General features: G+C 42.0%; 2 protein-coding genes across 2 annotated transcripts; one reads left to right on the top strand and one right to left on the bottom strand.

The window, feature by feature from the left end:
- Positions 1–1,882: 1,882 nt before the first annotated feature.
- Positions 1,883–10,739, bottom strand: LOC115581512 (RNA-binding protein MEX3B-like). Its single transcript, XM_030416651.1, has 5 exons — positions 9,908–10,739; positions 8,463–8,701; positions 8,222–8,267; positions 5,914–6,665; positions 1,883–5,725 (listed from the first exon to the last, which is right to left on the bottom strand). The coding sequence occupies exons 1-5, from the start codon at positions 10,560–10,562 to the stop codon at positions 5,315–5,317; spliced, it is 2,103 nt and encodes a 700-aa protein (XP_030272511.1). The 5' UTR covers positions 10,563–10,739; the 3' UTR covers positions 1,883–5,314.
- Positions 10,740–12,506: 1,767 nt separating this feature from the next.
- Positions 12,507–17,923, top strand: tmed7 (transmembrane p24 trafficking protein 7). Its single transcript, XM_030416652.1, has 4 exons — positions 12,507–12,636; positions 12,948–13,150; positions 13,902–14,147; positions 15,753–17,923. The coding sequence occupies exons 2-4, from the start codon at positions 12,992–12,994 to the stop codon at positions 15,987–15,989; spliced, it is 642 nt and encodes a 213-aa protein (XP_030272512.1). The 5' UTR covers positions 12,507–12,636; positions 12,948–12,991; the 3' UTR covers positions 15,990–17,923.
- The last annotated feature ends 323 nt before the right edge of the window (positions 17,924–18,246 follow it).

The following is an 18,246-nucleotide window of genomic DNA, read 5'->3' as shown; positions in this document are numbered from 1 at the left end:
TTAAACAAAATAAGAAGCAAAAAGGCCCTTTAAAGCTGCACTATGTTGTTTTGGCAAAGACATTTTAATCAGATTTCTTTACGCAGAAACAAACTCAACAACACAATTTAATGCCGTTTTACTTTGTGTATATGTGGCGGACCCTGCCACCTTTCTAGCTCCAAACAGTTTTCTGGGGACCTTATTATCCTCTGAGAAGAGCTTGTTTATTCAGATATAGAAAATCTAAAAATGTCTGAATTTCTATTATTACCTCATTAACATTGAAATACTGAGTTTATGTTATTCACCCAAACTACATTGTGCCCCTTTAATCATGATCAAATAATAAAATATAAACAATAGTGCTGCAGTCACATGTAGCACTAGAACTATTACTAAGACCAACATGGACGCAGAACAAATACCGAAGAAATGACCCTCCAGCAACCACTGCTACAAAACGATGACGGAGGAAACACTGACACTGCACCCATTGTCCCAGCCGGTCCAGCTGATGGCAGTAAATATCAAACATGTCTGATTTAATCACTGCAGCTCCATCTGGAACAGTGAAAAGTCGACACGGACAAATTTGTCAAAGCGTTGTCAAAGCCAAACTCTGATGTTGTATCATCCTGCCCCGCACCACCACTTGTCGCTAGTACAAGTTGCTGCTAATAGTTACATATGACTTTATAGACAGGGAGTAAGGGGACACATACATTTTTTATTTAAGAAGTGAAGTCAGATTTTGGTAGACGTGATAGATGTAGATTTGGTTGTCTCTCTGCTGTTGCCACTCCTGACAAACTGTTCCAGGCAACTTGCAAAAACCAAAACAGTGAGACGAAAACCCCTGTAAAACCCTCAGCCAGCTGATTTACTATTCTGTTATTATCCAGAAATCCTGAGGGGCTCCAAAGATAAGATCGTTTTCAGCTAATCACAGAGGGAGCCAGAATATCAATGCCTTTTTTTTACAACTGCAATAATAATAAATTATAGTTTTAAGCATCAAATTTTCAGCCTATTAAGAATGTACCTCCTGGCTACAGAGACTTTTTCTTGACGTAGGAACCGTGACCAAAAAAATCCCAAAACAGAACAAGGAGCCTCTTAACATGAGTGTTTTGCCGGCTCTGTTTACAAGATAGAAATGGCGGCAGCAACATGATCTGAAGTCATACAGGGCGCTCACATTTTATGGCGTCAGTTGCGTCGAGTGTGGCGCTGGTTTTTATTTATGAAACATGTCAAAATGAGCAAAACAGTTGCAAATGTGCTGAAATGTCTCCCTGATTACTTGAAAAGCTGAAGATCCTCACATCCTGAAAAGGATCCTGCAGGATATGGAACGTAAGTGTAGGTATAAACATTAAAATGCTATTTTACATAAGGCCTACTGTGAGCACCTACTGACATGCAGACCAGGTAAATCGAACCGGCGACCTTCCGATAACAAGATGCTGGCTCTAACCTTGATCCACAGCTGCCCCACTCAGACATATTAAAGTTTCACCCAAAAATAAGTCGTTATCTATTCATCACTTATCTACTTCAGTCAGCTAACACTATTAGCTTTGCAGCCACAGGGAAGATTTTTCTGCTTTAAAAGGTGAATTGGGGCTCCTGGTGACGAGCTGTAAGGAGTCATTTTATGGGTTCTTAATTTGGTGTTTGGGAAAATGCTGCAACACCGTTTTGCTGTGAAGCTCCAGAAATGTTTTGTGGACTACAAAACGTCACCTGACTTTCCATCCGTGTGAGGGTGAACAGATATGACTGACTTTTGGGTGAACTTATCCTTTAACGTTACCCTTTAATTGGCTGTAATATGTGTATTGTTTGTTCGTATCTGTATTGACACACAGAGCAGAGAATGAATCACAACAATCCGACATGGCTTTAAATGAAACCGTCTTTATTAAGTAACTTTAATATCAGAAAAATAAAACTCTTAAATTCTCTTTACAGCAAATATATAATATCAGTGCTTTGGCCGCAATAACTTAAAAGGCCGTTATAAAATATAGTCTGCTTTTAAACTCCTGATCAATTTGAAGAATTTATATGCCATAAGACTCCCCCTACATATACAAAACAAAAGTGTAGTAAAATTAGCAAATACTTTGAACTGTTGGTACAGCTTAACAATATATGTATTTATATATAGATAATCTAAAGATACATTTTACAGTATACCGTTCTTAATTTGGTGGCGTACAGACATGACAGGCAGCTAGAATCCTTGGCCTTTTTACAATTGCAGTGTGACGTTTTACATTGGCGGTACATTATGAAGACATGCTCGTGATGCACATTCCATTTTTCCACTGGGTTAAAACGGCAGCTATCAATACTAATATCATCAATACTGTAAACTAATAACTAGACTACAAGCGGATAGCATTGACACCCTCCTGCAACATTTCTGTTCTCCAAATCTTCATTCACTTAATCACTCAGAGAAAAGTGAAAAAGAAAAAAAAATTAAAAATCTTATTGTAAACATTGTAATATAGATATATTTATGTATATATATGAAATGTAACAAAATAAAAATAATTCTGTATATTTCAGTCATTAACAGTAATATTATATAATACATACACAAAAATGTCAAGAGATTCATGTCAAATAAACTGAGGGCCGACAGTGTATTGCATTCCCTCAGAGGGAGAAAGAGAGCAAAGAGAGATCGACCCTTTCGTAGATCTGAGAAGTCAAATAAAAAGGACGGAGAGAGGACCACAGGGGGCAAGAAGCAGGTGGGGGGGATCTTTTTTGCACTTTGGGGACTCGTTTGGTTCCGTTTCCTCAAGACGGCTCAATGAAAGATATTCAGCGATATTCAGGAAACAGAGCAAAGCGATGGAATAACTCCCAAATACTGTTTACAGCTGGAATGCTGGAGTCCAATGTCCACAGAGTAAAGCAACAGTATTGACCTCGTGTAGTGTCAGCACAGTCCGAGATTAACTCATTCCAGCTGCTTCCCCCGTTCGAAAAATAAATGTCCATCAAAACGCGTTCAATCCTGTAAAACAAAGTCTAGAGACACTGGTGTTTAAAGCTAAGATTTGAGATGATTTCCACCAATTTGTACCTTTTCTTCGCTTTTCAGGCGGAGGAACGGACAGATGTACACGTGGAGAGGGGCAGGCGGGGGGGGGACAAGAAAACAGAAAATGGTGTTTTTGGTGTCCCGTCCAGTCAATAGTGTGATAAGATATGGGGAGCAACTGTGCTTAGTAGGGCACAGGACAAAAGCAAATGAGCTGAACATGAAAGTTTGTACCATTGAAACATCTGATCATCGCATCAGAGCACGTGATGAATGTTGACCCCGACTGAAATGTAGCAGAGAAACAAAAATAAGTGTGTCCGTCTACAAGTTTATGCCCGAGATTGTTGGAGCTCTGTAACAGAAAACCAGAGTAGTTTAACTCGACTGGTTATCATACGGAGACTATTTTTGCATAGGCCTCGCTGACAAGACATGGGATTAAATAATAGCACAGTAAAGCTATGGGTGGCCTTCCAATTTTTGCATCCCAATGGAATTATTTCGCCGACAGCTTCCCAACAAGGACACAAAATGGCTGCAGGCTGGGAGCGGTTCGAGTGAAAGTTGAGATGTCTGTACAGTACGGGGATTTGTTCCAGATTACAGCCGTCTTTCATAGTTTCATAAGATATCAGTTCTTTTGGCTCCCAGGTGAGGCCTAACTACTAAGTAGCCATACAAAAAGTATCTGCAATAAAATGGGAGGAGGAATGTTACCAAAGGTACGAGTTGTGCATATCTTTCTAGCTGAAAACCAGCAAATGGTTTCCCAAACAAGGATGTAATCGAGATATAAAAAAAAAAAAAAAAAAAAAAAAAGGCAAAAAGAAAAACAATAAGAGAAAATGTATGAAATGAACTAAATGGGAGTGTAGGATGCTAAAAAAAAATTTAAGCAAAAGGTGGTAAATATTTGAGAATAGGAAGCAAAAGAAAACATCCCTGTGATATAAGCTTTGTTCTAACGAAATTCATTTAAGAGACTGAACTTCGACAAATACATTAAGACCTCAGTCTGTCAGCTTGTGTTCCTTTGAGCAAAAAAAAAAAAAATATCTGGATTTGTAGATAGTGTTGTCAGAAAATTACAGGCTTTCCAAAAAGGCCACAAGTTTGTTTTAAGACAGAGCAACACCGTGTGTCCGCGGAACCAGTTGTTTCTTTTTGTTTACTCAGAACGGAATTAGGCACAAGTTTACCGTAAACAGTTCTTTTTTTTCCTTTTAAAGTAGAAATTGAAAAGCAACGTGGCGATACTGTAGTGGTGTAACATCCTAGTATAAAAAGGAGTTACGCGCTTGTCGGTTATAATGTGGGAAAGTAAGAAACCTGAGGCAACAGGAGGCTGCCGTTGGAGTGTGGCATCTTTGCAGTTGCGGATTTGACCCACTCGGTTTCGAAACCCTCTGTGGGTGCGTTTGAATGTGTAACAGCGATGCACAACGATTCAGATTTATGATCCGGAGGGTGTAAACAACAAATCCTGTTTAAGTCAGATAACGATTACGCAAATCATCTGGGATAGAGTGGCATTTGCTGTGTATACATCTAGTTTACTACAATAGGCATTTAAATCTTGTGGTAACCAGATCACTACTAATTTATACATATTCATATGTGGGACTCACTATATGTAAACATGCTCACCTCTTCTTTTTTCCTCATAGTTTCCTGCTGTGAGCACAATAATAGAGGCAAAGGGGGGCTGGGCCATTTTTCAGCACATAAAAACAACTGTAGCAGCAAAAAAAAAAAAAAAAAGACTTAAAAAAAGGATAAAACTTTTGAGATGTAGACAAATAAAATTTTGACCCAAAAGTCAACATCATGTATCTAATAGGATTCAAAGTACATTTAAAAAATGTAATAAAATATAGGTAGGCAGATACTGATAACTAGATGTTTAAGGGAGAGGAAAATGTAAAACAAAAGTCATGATGAGCAAAAATATATATATCCCACCCCACCCAATGCTACACAGAGGGTTTCCAACCCTCCCTTTGATCAATCATTCAATCGAGGAAGAAGACTTCACAATAACAGGCACATGAATGGGCTGAACATCCTAACCCATGCCCTAAATACAGATCATTCCTTATTCACCTATTCTTCCTCACCTTTGTCAACCAAACACAAGCTTGGACAAAACCAAGGTGAGGAGACACCTACACACTGATTCGGGGTCAGTTTTTTAATTTCCCTACACATGTTATGAAGTGTTGGGGGGCTGATCCCTCTTCAGCCATCAAGGGTAATGGAGTAAAATCACATATTGCGGAGCTGAATGGCCTGTGTGACTGGGGACAGGCACACAGGGCAGACAGCATCTGGACCCTGGCATATGTGGGTGGCACAATCAAGACAGAAGAGATTATGGCCGCAGGGAACCAAGGCAGCGATCACCTGGTTATCCATACAGTGGATGCATATCTCCTGTCCTCTCACTGCTGATCCGAGCCCTGGTCGATAGGAGAGGGAGGATTCAGGAGGGGAGGAAGAAGAGGCGGTGCTTTCACTGGAAGAGGAGAAGGCCGAGCTGTAGGAGGGGAACCTGTGGGCGTCGAGGGTCCCGGAGGAGCCAAGCGGCCCTCGAAGAACACGCTGGGCCTGAGGGTGCTCCAGGGCTTCTGTGCCGGAGAAGGTTGGAGAGAGCCGGGGCGTCCCAGGCTGACTGGTCTGAGACATAGATGACAACATTGATTAGATGACTACCATCATGAAAATAGCATCTTTAAAGCTCCCGTTTAAGACTCAATAAAAATGTTTCTTAAATATCAACGTGATGGATCATGAGTGCATTTTCTGTGCCGTTGGCAAGCGAAAATCACTGCAGCGGAGAAATGAAGCTGTTGAAATTGACATACCTGAGATTGACGAGCATCAAAGGCCTGGAGGGGTTGGTGGTCAACAAAGGGGCTCCAGATTTGTGGCTGTGCACCAGGATGCGGGGCCTGGGCAGTGGAGATGGTTAATGGGTCAAATCCTGATGAAGAGCTTCCCCCTCCCAGGGTGACCAGCTCCTCAGACCCAACAGGAAGAAGGCTCTCACCAAACCAGAAATTTGCGTTACCACCATTGCTGTTGTTGTTGTTAGCATTGGCGTTAAACGCACAGGTTGGACTGAAATCTGGCCGGTTACCGTTCCCACTGCCGTGGAAAGAATCAGCTGAGCTGGAACCGCTGCCCAGGGAACTGGAGCTGTCATTGCGATAGGTGGAAGACATCCTGACACCACTGTTAATATTGCTATTGATTCGCTGAGTACCACTGATGCCCATTGGCAGCAAGCTGCCACCACTGCCACCTCCACCACCACCTGGTGATGAGGCACCAGCATGAAGCCAACCAGCCTCCCCCAACCCAACCGCTGCTGCTGCTGCCGCAGCCGTGTCAAAGCTGACGTCTGTTCCGTTGAATTGAAAGTCGTTGTTGTCAACACCAGGAGCCTCAACTCCTCCGCAGGTGCCCGTGCGGAGGGCGATGTGCGCCTCTATCTCATCCCTTGCCCGGTCCACATTCTCCGGCATCCCGGTGACCTCGAACACTGGCTCTTTGTCACGACTCGGTGTTACAATGTAGGTGTGGGTCTGCTGCTGAATACGTTTGATGGTTGCCCCTAAAAGATAAGATCAAACAAACTGTCAGCTTAAAAAACTGCTTTGGTGACACAAGACTGTCACAAACACATCTCCATAAATCGTCTTAAATCTTAATTATATAAGATGTTTAAGTGCTGAATCTCAGTCCGAAATGTTTCCAGAATTGGTCTTTTTTATGTAATTACTTTATTTAATGTGCAAGAATATATCTTCTCTGGATGTGTGTGATTTCAAATTCATGTATAAACAGTATGTATGTGTTGACTCTGAGGCCTAGTAACTGAGATGCTTTAAATATCTGTTCTGATGTAACACATTACACAGTTTTGTAGGACTTCAAGGTTATCATGTAATCTTATTCAAATGGATGCATTTAATTTATCAGCAGCAGGCTGGTGTTGAAACAAAGGGGCTGGCTTAAGCCTCATGACAGCATTGATCAATCCCTGAGTGTCCATTAGCAAAACACTAAAATACCAGCTCAGTGGTGACTCAGTTGAGCCCGCACTTTGACCTTTTGGTAGGGGAAAACCAGGCAATATACATTACTCTCTTAGTGAGCCAGTGGATTCCAATACTGACGGTACTATTGAAACCATATACTTATTGAACAGCAGACAATCCAGTGCACCATCAGATTTAGTACCACACATGACATATGTGAACATCTTAAGAAATATAAATCTGAGCATAAACAAATGGCACACTGAAGAAAAGCAAGAAGAAAAACAAAATAGTCAAGTATTAATAGTGCTGAATTGGCTGTAGAAAATCACTGCACTTCATTGTCACCCAACTACAGCGTGACCCAATTGTGTCAAGTTGATGAATTAGCTCACGCAAAATAATACTAAAGACTGCAGTCACATTCACCGCATTTGACATTTTCAGTCGTTACACTTGTTTTTTTCTAACAATGATATCTGACATTGAAATTGGAAGACGCACAGCTGTGCAATAATTATAGCCCTGAACTGGAGGCTGTCCCGGTGACTCAGCTGGCTGAAACACATACCACCCAACCACAAGACTGTGAGTTTCAGTCGAGTGTAGGAACGTTCTCAAATGTCATAACTAGACACTGGAAAAAAGAATCGGTGTCTTACATTTTCTTTAACAGAAGGACAGAAACAAATCCTGGTGAGCGTTCGCAAAATCAATGTGCCCCAATGCATAGGCAGGCAACTTATCACAGTGCTTGTAAACACCAAATACTGAATATTCGAATTCCACACTGTCTCTTGCTCCGACTGCTTACGTCATCCTCTCCTTAATGGCTTTAATGGCACATGGTTGAGAACGGCTGCATTTCAATTTACAAATCAACCCCAGGGCTTTCTGACACCGAGGTGGCAATGTCAACAGGGCAAGAGGTTAAAGACTCAGCGAGAGCGAAATGTAACCTTCTAGAGTAAGCCTCAGCGTGTTACACATGATGAGGGAGTGAGAGTTGTTCTGCTGTTATGAAACAAACCTGAATTTGTAAATGTATTATTAAATCACAAAACAAAACAAATGCCCAACCCTCTTTACAGCATGAAGTCAAATGAAATACAGAGGATGAAAGACCTACCTTTGGGACCCACGACCAGCCCGACAACACGATACGGTACCCGCACCTGTAGGGTTGAAATGACACATGGTCAATGACAAACACAACCAAAAACATACAACTCAGAGAAACTCTTTGAAATGTGCTTTTGTGGTAACCTTCACAAGTCTTCCACTCCATGTGATTCACCAGATAAGAATGCCAGTTTCATGTCTTTAACCCTGGATGTCACGGTGACTCACACTCCCTTGCATGTACTGACCTGAATGGTCGTTTGTCCAGGTAGAGAGGGGGTCCCGGGGCCGGTTACAGCAGACAGAGGGCCCGTCTTGTTCCGAGAGGCTCTGATGAGGGAGAAGTGCTCGGCCGCAGAAAGGATCTCCCTCTTCGCCATGGCCACATCCTCCTTGCGCCCTGTCACAACAAAGACGGGCTGCTCTCCCCTCACCGGTGTCTTAATGTAGGTGTTGGTCTTGGCCCGGAGCGCCTTAATCTTACAGCCTGTCAAGGGCAGGTTAAAGAGGGACAAGGAGGACAGTTGTGTTATTTCCGATTCGGTTTGAAAAAATTCAAAACACACTGCATCAAACACACGAATTACACTTTAATATTTAATACATCCAATTTAAACTAATAAAAGCTCACCACGCACACAAGCTCAGTGTGCAGTCACTAATGCCATTTAAAAGTTGCATAGCTTATAAATTAAATATTCCTTTCAGCTGTGGTTGAGAGTCCAACATCATTACCAGAGCCATTTCCTGTTGTTGTCAACACTGCAGTCTGTGCACCCTCCCCCAACTGCTCTCCAATCCGACATAATAACAGTCTCTCAACCCTACCATTGAGCTATGTAAAGTTTATGTAAAAGACCAGATAAAGGCACGGGGTATCTAAGAAAAGCCAGTCGTGTTTAGTGGAACACAGAGGTCCTGGTTATGTCAGGGGAGCTAACTATAACCTACAGCTGATGTGGCAGAGCAATGGTGCCTGACTCTTCATGTTCTCCGAGACAAAGACGAGCCTAGTCCCGCTCGAGAAGGCACGGACAGGCTCAGTGGCAGTGAAGCACAGACAATACATCCACAATAAAGACGACTTGTCGAAGCGAGAAGACACTCAGGGACCTTCTCGCTCATAGCACTTGGTGGTGGTGACAACTTTTGTTGGAGGTGTTGGACGAGGGTGGTGTTGACCCAGTTAGGAGGAGCGCTAAGCTAGCTTAGCTGATGTCGGACTAACGTTGACTGTCGTAACAAAGCAAAGAAGTCGAAGTGATGGTGTGACTTGCTTACAGATTGTTTTAATGTTCAACCATTACATAAGTCTTCAAATGCCCCAGATAAGGAATATAACGTTAATTTATAAAACTAATTACGTAAAATAGCGCGTACAGGTTAGCTAACACGGCCAACTGACAACAAGTTACCAGTGAGCTAACGTTTATTCCTCACTTGCGACAAAATAGACTTCAACTTAGCTTCTTGTTTTATCGTAATTTGATGTTTTCTTCAAATTCTGACATTATATCTTCATATAAAAATATTTTATTACAACAACTGCTCGGTTTTATTCGTGTGCACACATTATTTTTCGCCCACTTTACTTCTACTTATTCCCGAGAAGTTTCGCCCAAACTCCCATTAGCAACCTAATGTTAGCTTACGAAACAAACCAAAACCATCCAAAAATATACCAACGACTCACCCTGCCGGCCGACAATCTCCGCGACGTGTTCCGAGCTCGGCACGGCCACGCACTCGGTCGTGTTGACGCTCTTTCTCCGACTCAACAACGATGGCTCGGCCTCGTAGCCCGTCTCCCCGTACACGCCGGGCGGTAGCATCGCCATGCTGCTGGCCGATGGCAGGGCGCTGCCGCCGACCGCAGGATCATCCCGCTCGTCTCCGTTGTACAACAAGACCGTCTCGACGTGCGGGGGCTCCATCCCGGACGGCATCACGGAGCCACCCGGCCCCGATGGGTGGTGGCGGTGGACGTGGGCCTGCGCTAGCAGCGAGCTACCGGTGCAGCCCGAGGAGTCGGCTGCAACTTCTGGCTCTTCGTCCTCGGGCGCTGCCGTCATGTTGACTTCATCTCCCGAGGGCGGCCGATGCAGAGGCAGGGGCTTCAAGTCTAGGACCGTACCGAGGAGTTTGAAATGAGGGACCGCAGGGAGATGATGGTGGTGATGATGATGGTGGTGGTGGTGGAAGGAGAGGCTTTCGTCTGCTTGTTCGGGGGTCTGGCTCTGGGTACCGTGGTGCTCCTCAAGGCCCATACCGGCGAAAGCGTGCACTAGAGGCGGCGGGACCTCGGACTCTCCCTCTTCGGCCTCCAGCAGGGATGTGCTACTAGGCATGGTGCAAAACTTTTATAATGGTGCCGTTAAACGGTAATCGATACGGGAATTTGATCAAATTTTTCTTGATTTTCAAAAAAAAATAAAAAGCGACCAGCGCCTGTTGGTTGAAATGTGTGGCTTTTGTTTTGTCTCTCCAGATCTCCATGCAGCCCTCCCACACTGTAATCTCGTAGATTCACGCGAGACTTTGTTTTGGGGGTCAGGCCCTGGGTCAGACGTGTGTTCAGAGCCGTCAGTAAGACGCACTCAATGCGCATCATGCGGGGACGGGACAAATCACAGCAAGATAAGATAAGATCATCCTTTATTGATCCTCAGAGGGAAGATTCAAGTGTTGCAAGAGCACAATGACAAAGTAACAATTGGATTTTTTTTATTTTTTTTTTTTAAATAGGATAGATTGGATTAGAAACAGAATATAATAGTGAGTTACTACAATTGTTAAAATGGCACATTAAAGTGGCAAGTAATGATCTAAAGTGTCATTGGTAGCAGCAAGTTATGTAAACAGCAGAGTACAGTATAGTGTACATTTTAGTTTGTGACAGTGTCACAGTCCTGACTTTGACAGGTGCTGTGGGGATGTCTGTGTTTGTTCGGGGGTGTGAGGGTGTGATCAGTGAGATGACAGACTGTAACTTCCACTGCTGTTGTACAGTCTGATGGCAGTGAGTACAAAGGAGCGCCTGAAGCGTTCAGTTTTGCACCAGGGTGAGATGATGCCGATCTATCGCTGCTCGTTGTGGAGAGGGTGAGAGGGGTTTTCCAAGATGGCTTTGATTTTGTCCTTCATCCTCCTCTCAGCCATTGTCTCCAGACTGTCCAGTTCCATTCCAACGATGGAGTGGGCCCTCTTCGCCAGCTTTGTTTAGCCTGTCGAGCTCAGCAGTCTTGATGCCACCTCACACTAACACACCGCAGCTAAGAAGAGTACACTGGCCACCACAGACTGGCAGAAGGTCTTCAGGCGCTTCAGTCTCATTGTGAGACCAGTCCAGTGGTTACAAGATTTGTACTTGTATGCGTACACTCTCCCCACTTCCTCCCCCTGGATGATGACTGGGGCAGGGTGATGTTGACCTTCAGGTGGCTGCTGTTGCAACATGTGACAAAAGCTTTCTTTCGGTCCTCTGTAGTCCTCCTCCTTGCCACCATCGTCAACATAATAATATGTTTATAGCTTACAATTATGTGCCCTCTGTCATGGGCTACACTATGGAAGCCCATTTCTGCCAGTTAAAGAAAAAAGATGAAACCTAAACCCTATGAGAGAAAAGAAAAAAGTTATGTTTTTGTTTTTTCTGTAAAGGTAGCCCAAAAGGATGCTATACCTTCTCACAAACTTGTTTAACTGTCAGAAATAGGCTTTCAGAGATACCATATTACACTCCTTGAGCACTGGGGCAGAGGATTCAGCTCAGCCTTAGAATAGTGACAGTCATTCTGGCATTTACACTCTGTATAGAGTTGTATTAGGAGAGGTCAAGATGAAGGCATATATAAGTTTTATTATAATTCTTAGACTGGGGCACGGAAAGTATATATTAGCCATGCAGAATAAGCCAATAGACCAATGTGTGTCCGACTCAATGTCTCAGTTATACCAAGGCTGCATGCTCGGGCCATATGATGTGTAATGAGGAAGATCATAAGAAACAGTGTTCCTGATTGTCTAGGCCATCTTGGTCATAACTGCAGTGTATATTAATTGATAATGATTATGATTATCTGCCACAGTCACAAATTAAATAAATTCAGATCCTATATCCGTATAGTTTTGTTGATTAAAAAACTTTTTAATTACACCTGCAGTCTCAGTGAAATGACGGTATCTTCTATCTAAACTGACTGACACATCATGTTCAGGTGCAGTGTTACATGTAACCACAGCCACGTTGGAGTGTATTTGGAAGATACGTCTCTCAAGTACGTGGACGTGTCCCACGTGATCTCACAAGCGCTCCTCCAATGAGAGAGAGCAGAGGGCGGGCTTTTACTGCCGACAGCCAATGACGTGTCACGTTTGTAATATGTTACTTAGCATTAGTCGCATCCGGGTGAGCGTCTTGTGGTGAGTAGCTAGCTAATACTGACTGAGACAAAATAATGAATTAAGACATGTTAACATATGAATTTATGTTTATTTCAATAACCTTGATGCGTCTATGATACATTAATACACTAGTCATAGGAAAATATTACAAATTCCAAGTGGATTCCTGTCACGAGTATAAAAAGACCGGCCAGCTAGCTAGCTAGTTAGCTTCAAGCTAACAAGTTAAGCTAATATCAATGTCCGGGTTTGCTTTGTCACCATTTTTATATTTTTGCCACCGTCAATATTGCTTTTAGTTTGATGTCTGCTAATGTTTATTCCCACAGGACCGCTCAGGTTTTACTCAGAAGCTTGGCTTTCGATCTTCAGGATGTACAGATCCTTTCGGGTGCTACTGCAGGTGCTGTGGGCCCAGCTTCTCTGTGGGTGGGTGCTGGGCTCCGAGCTAACATTTGAGCTGCCAGACAACGCCAAGCAGTGTTTCTACGAGGACGTCATCGTCGGCACCAAGTGTACACTGGAGTTTCAGGTGCGCTAGTCCTCTTTTGGGCCGAAGTTGACATTTGTAAAGAGTAAACATAAGTCTGACTTTCTTCTTTCAGGTAACATTTGGCTGCAAATGTTAACGCCCCAGAGCTAGGAGCAGCTTGATATCTGCAGTAATCAGAGTGATCAATAAATGACAAACCTTTTCCCCGATTGTATTTATTGGTGTAACATGAGCAAATATTGTTGGCTCAAACAGGTAGATTATGTTTGCATAAGCCAAATGTCCATATGTAAATCTGAATGTGCGCCAGTAAGGAGAATTGTGTGTATTATTTTATTACAGTTCACCGTAAACTATATTTTGTACAGGTGTCCTCATCTATATTGGTCTGAGGTTTCTCTTCATTGTTATGTGTAAGATATCCTGCAGTCCTTATGCTAGTGATCTTAACAGCACAGTTTAACATGTATTGTTACAAAAGGAAGTTGCCAAACAATTAAGACAAGGTCCCCCCCTTGCCACTGTGTTTCTTCTTTCTGTGTATTAATTCATGTTGTTTATAGTCTATTTGTAAATCTTTTTGTGACAAAATATGTACAGTTATACTGTGTATTGTATATTCACAGTTCAAATCTTAAAATCTCTTACATCTTAAGATATTAAATACTTGGAACTTATTTTTTTTGAAAATTATTAGATGGGTTTTATAGCAGATGTTGCTTCGGGGAATACTGTATATCTTTCTCTCTGTACAACTGTATTGATGGTCCTCCTGTCTGTATTTTTCTAGGTTGTGACCGGTGGCCATTATGATGTGGACTGTCGTTTGGAGGACCCAGATGGAACAACTCTCTACAAGGAGATGAAGAAGCAATATGACAGCTTTACCTTCACAGCAGCCAAGAACGGCACCTTCAAGTTCTGTTTCAGCAACGAGTTCTCCACCTTCACACACAAGACAGTTTACTTTGACTTTCAGGTTGGGGATGACCCTCCACTCTTCCCCAATGAGAACAGAGTCACTGCTCTCACCCAGGTAAGCTGTGTGTGTGGAGATGTACAGTACAAGCTTATCAGTGTTTCCCACGCAACAATGGTTTCTGTGGCGATCAAATGAGACAGCCAACAGTCTTTCTCCAGAGTCGCTTTAAAAGATTGCCGACATAGTGTTGCTTTAGTTGTCCACCTTTTTAGGCACACGCTGGCCTCCCTGGCTTCTTTCTATTTCTCTCTCACACTATGTGTTTGCACTTTCTTAGTTAGCAGTATGTTTATAAACGTGTCCAAAAACATACACCTCAGCTTTTGGATTTTTTTCCCACCCCAGGTCCATTTTCACAACAGTAGTTAAGCCACTTGTATGATATTTTTATTTTTTTTTATTTTTTTTATTTTTTTTATACCTCTGCCAAGGAGGTTATGTTGATGAAGGTTCTCAGTCATCAAGGTCATTGTAAATCTAAGTGCTGTGTCATAGGCAACTTGACTTGTTTCAAGCAAGTCAACCCATTTGTTGGCTGGTCGGTGGGTATGTTGATTACGATTATTATTCAGTCTGCATTGTTTTGTTGTTCTTGTATGGGGCTGTTACACATCTGGTGATCTTGAATCATGGTTAAGCAGTTATGGGTGGTTTAAAATTTTGAGTTACACAGGGCTATCCAGTTTGATATTGAATTAGGCTTGATTGAATTAAATGGGACTATTCGGTCTTGGTGGAGGTATGTGCTGTACTGAGTGCCATTCTAGTTTTGTTAATGATGCAGCTTCCCAAGATGATAGAAAACAATTTAGTACCAAACACCAACCAGTAGTACTAAAAAACTTTTACAAAACAACAGCATACATAGGCATACATTACAATAGGAGAGTCTGGAATCACAATCGGTGCACGGGGATGTGTTTCTGTCAGAGCATCTGCGATGTCAGTAGACAGAATGAGACCAGATTGTCCACTAGTTAATCGATTGCTAATGGAATTATACTCCGACAGATCTAAAAATAAAAGAAAAAAATGGCAAAATGGCTCGCCAAATATACTTGGGCAGCCTTTAATACATCTGGGCAGCCCGCCCAAATACTGTCTGCGTGGGAAACACTGCTTATGCATTTGCATGTTTGTGTGTTTAGTTTGAACATTTTCGTTGTAAATTACTGTCATACAATTGTATAAATGCTCTGACATTAGCCCAGATTTGTTCAGTTTTATCTAAGAAACTAAAGGCGCATTTAGCAGATGGCATGTGATTCAAAATGAGATCATACACTTTTCCACATCTCTCTCACTTTAACAATTAAATTTTTGTGGCCTGTGCGATTTCCCAGCCGGGCTCCACCTGAATATAACCTGAAAAGAGGTTTAACCTGCTGTAATGACTGGAACACCCGTCTGGGTACTAATCGTCTCATTGTCCTCTTGGGCATCGAGAACTTTTACCTGCATGGCCATGTTCAATCTTTGGTATTGACTGAATGTTTTGTCATTTTAAAAGCTGGGGGAAGTTTAACATTGGATTTTTTTTTTGTTCCCTCAACTTTGTAAATCAAGTTAAAATTGTCTCCTCCTTAGTTGGTCAATCATAACTTTCCAGCCACAGTCTAAATATCTATTTTTGCCTTTGCTTCCAATTACCATTTCCAGTGTGAGTCAGCCTGCGTGTCCATCCATGAGGCCCTGAAGTCAGTCATCGACTACCAGACACACTTCCGCCTCCGTGAGGCCCAAGGACGCAGTCGGGCAGAGGATCTCAATACCCGTGTTGCTTTCTGGTCTATTGGAGAAGCCATTATCCTTCTGGTGGTCAGCATCAGTCAGGTGGTCCTGCTGAGAAGCTTCTTCTCTGACAGGAAGACGACTACAACGCGCGTCGGATCGTAACAGCCTCTGATCCTGGATTCATCACTTTCTTTATTCGTACCTTGGCGTGTGTGCTTAGAGTGAGTACGAATATCAGTGCTGAACTAAAATTGGATCATATCAAACTTCCAGGTAGTACAATCTGACATGTTATCCTTGTTCAGCACTGGCATTCTAGCAAACTTTATGCAAAAGAGGTTTGGGTAAAAAGGTTATATGTGTTAAGAATGTTTTTGGGGTGGTAAAAGAGGAGAAGAAAGAAGAGATGCTTGCCTGTAACTATCTGTATTGGAGGCGGCTCAAGCAGCTGGTCACATAGTTACAGCAAACTTACTTTAAAGATTTGAAATGATTTCTAAATGTTTTCTTATTTTATTTGTGTCCTTTACTCCCACCCCCCGTCATCTCACATCCTCTCTCCCCGATCTGTTCCATTTTTTTTTTTTGCCGAAACTGTGCACTGAAATAACCACGGCAGTAGAAGTTATGACTAAATGTTTGAAGTAGGGAGAGCGTTCGGTCTCTAAACCCACATTGGCAAGGCAAAGGATTTGGTTATGAAAAATCTGTGGCATCTTTTTCTTTGTTATTAAATCTCACTGTATAAAGTGAGAAAGGCTCGATATTGTGTTTGCTTTTATCAGCTCTGTCATTTCCGATGAGTTATTAGCAGGGGGGGGGATTTTACAGAGAGTCAGCCATCTTGTAATCTAATAATACCATGAAGCAGTTTGTATTTGGGTTGAGGGATAGAATTTAGAAGTGCGGATGGTTTCCTGTTAGTGTCTGCAGCCAATTCCTTGAATTGCATTTTAGACTCCATTTGCCCAAAGATGCATGGAAGCAAAGACGTGCTTCTGTTTGACCACACTTTAATACAGGTTGGGGCTTCTTTTTGACATCTATGTGACTCAATGCGGGACACAAAAAAATAACTAATATTATTCTTGTGTTTTGAAAATGACACATTTTGTGTGTCAAGTGGCAATGCCAGCAATTTGAAGTGCACCACCTTGTTAAATGTCTTTGTCTTTCACTGGTTCCCTTGCAATGTCATGTCTAATTCTGCCCTTGCTGTTTGAAGTGTAACAACTTATTTATCTTGTGGGTCAATATAGTCCTCCTGGTTTTATACAGCACTGTTGTAATATTCATGTTTTGTTTGCAAAATATTGCTTGAATGTAAGATAATTCTCGTAACTATGAGTCGTAGTTGTAATTTGTAATGTTATCCCGTCACTGACCACTTAATTTTCAAAAGGAAGATTTTGACAGTTTATATCTAATGTCTCTATCTGTTTATTTTCCATTGTGATTGTTAATTTTCCCATCATCTTATTCAGTCAGTAACACTCAAAGAAAAATTCAAGATATAAAAGGTTAATTCTTAAGATTTTAGCCAGACATTTGAGCAGGTAGCGCTAAATATGATAGCTGCAGGCTTGGTTCAGCCTGGTAGTGTCTCTTAGGCCGGGATTCGCATTAAAGTTGTCCTTTCTCAAAATCTGACAGCTCTTAGTCATAGTCATTTTGATTGTTGTACTTGTTTATTTGTACAATATTCACAGTGTACGACATCTATGTATGTGACTGAGATCTGATCACCTGTTGACAAAGCCAAGAGACTTGATAACTCTGCCATAATTGTGTGTTTTGTACGAATGAAAATGACACACGTTGACATCTAACCCATTGAAACACACAACGCTTCTTCGACTTTATACTTTATGTGGAAAACAGCTAAAACACCTGTTGTTATTGCCATTTATTATTTCTGGGCTTGACCGTTCTTCCATTGTCCTGCTTTCCCCCTCTCACCATATGCTCATTGATAGTTTTGTTAAGTGGTGCACTTTTTAAATTAGGTCATTTTTGGGCACAAGTTCAGCTTTGAGGTATTCTGGGAATTTGTTAAGTTATTGGGATGGCTGAATAAACTTTCTGTTAAAAATGTCTTGGTAGTCTTTTATTTAACTATCATTAATAAAAGCTTGGTATTCATTGAGGGGATGGAAGTTTTTTTGGGTAAAATATCCTCGTCATGCTGCTTTTTTTCCTGTAGGGAGCGATATAATCAAGGCTATCACAGGCAGCTTTGCATGGATTCAATTTTTCAAAATATGGCTTCATCTAATAAATACATAAGTGATATTTTAACTATTTTTTCTGCTCTCGTGCTTATTATTTCTTCATAAAATCACAGGCACTCATAAATCAATAATGTGTTTTTGTTGTTTTTTTATTGGCCACGTCACTGTCTAGCAGCTCTGTGATTGGT

This window comes from Sparus aurata, chromosome 5, assembly GCF_900880675.1.
Source record: "Sparus aurata chromosome 5, fSpaAur1.1, whole genome shotgun sequence".
In the NCBI taxonomy this organism is placed as follows: domain Eukaryota; kingdom Metazoa; phylum Chordata; class Actinopteri; order Spariformes; family Sparidae; genus Sparus; species Sparus aurata.
Note: the sequence above shows the minus strand (reverse complement) of the source record. Positions and strands in the feature narration are given on the sequence as shown.

Coding starts and splice junctions, on each gene's coding strand:
- LOC115581512 (XM_030416651.1), bottom strand. CDS start 10,562: ATGCCTAGTAGCACATCCCTGCTGGAGGCCGAAGAGGGAGAGTCCGAG. Junction 8,702..9,907: donor GGAGATTGTCGGCCGGCAGG/GTGAGTCGTTGG, acceptor TGCCCTTGACAG/GCTGTAAGATTAAGGCGCTC. Junction 8,268..8,462: donor CTGGACAAACGACCATTCAG/GTCAGTACATGC, acceptor TCAACCCTACAG/GTGCGGGTACCGTATCGTGT.
- tmed7 (XM_030416652.1), top strand. CDS start 12,992: ATGTACAGATCCTTTCGGGTGCTACTGCAGGTGCTGTGGGCCCAGCTT. Junction 13,151..13,901: donor AGTGTACACTGGAGTTTCAG/GTGCGCTAGTCC, acceptor GTATTTTTCTAG/GTTGTGACCGGTGGCCATTA. Junction 14,148..15,752: donor GAGTCACTGCTCTCACCCAG/GTAAGCTGTGTG, acceptor TACCATTTCCAG/TGTGAGTCAGCCTGCGTGTC.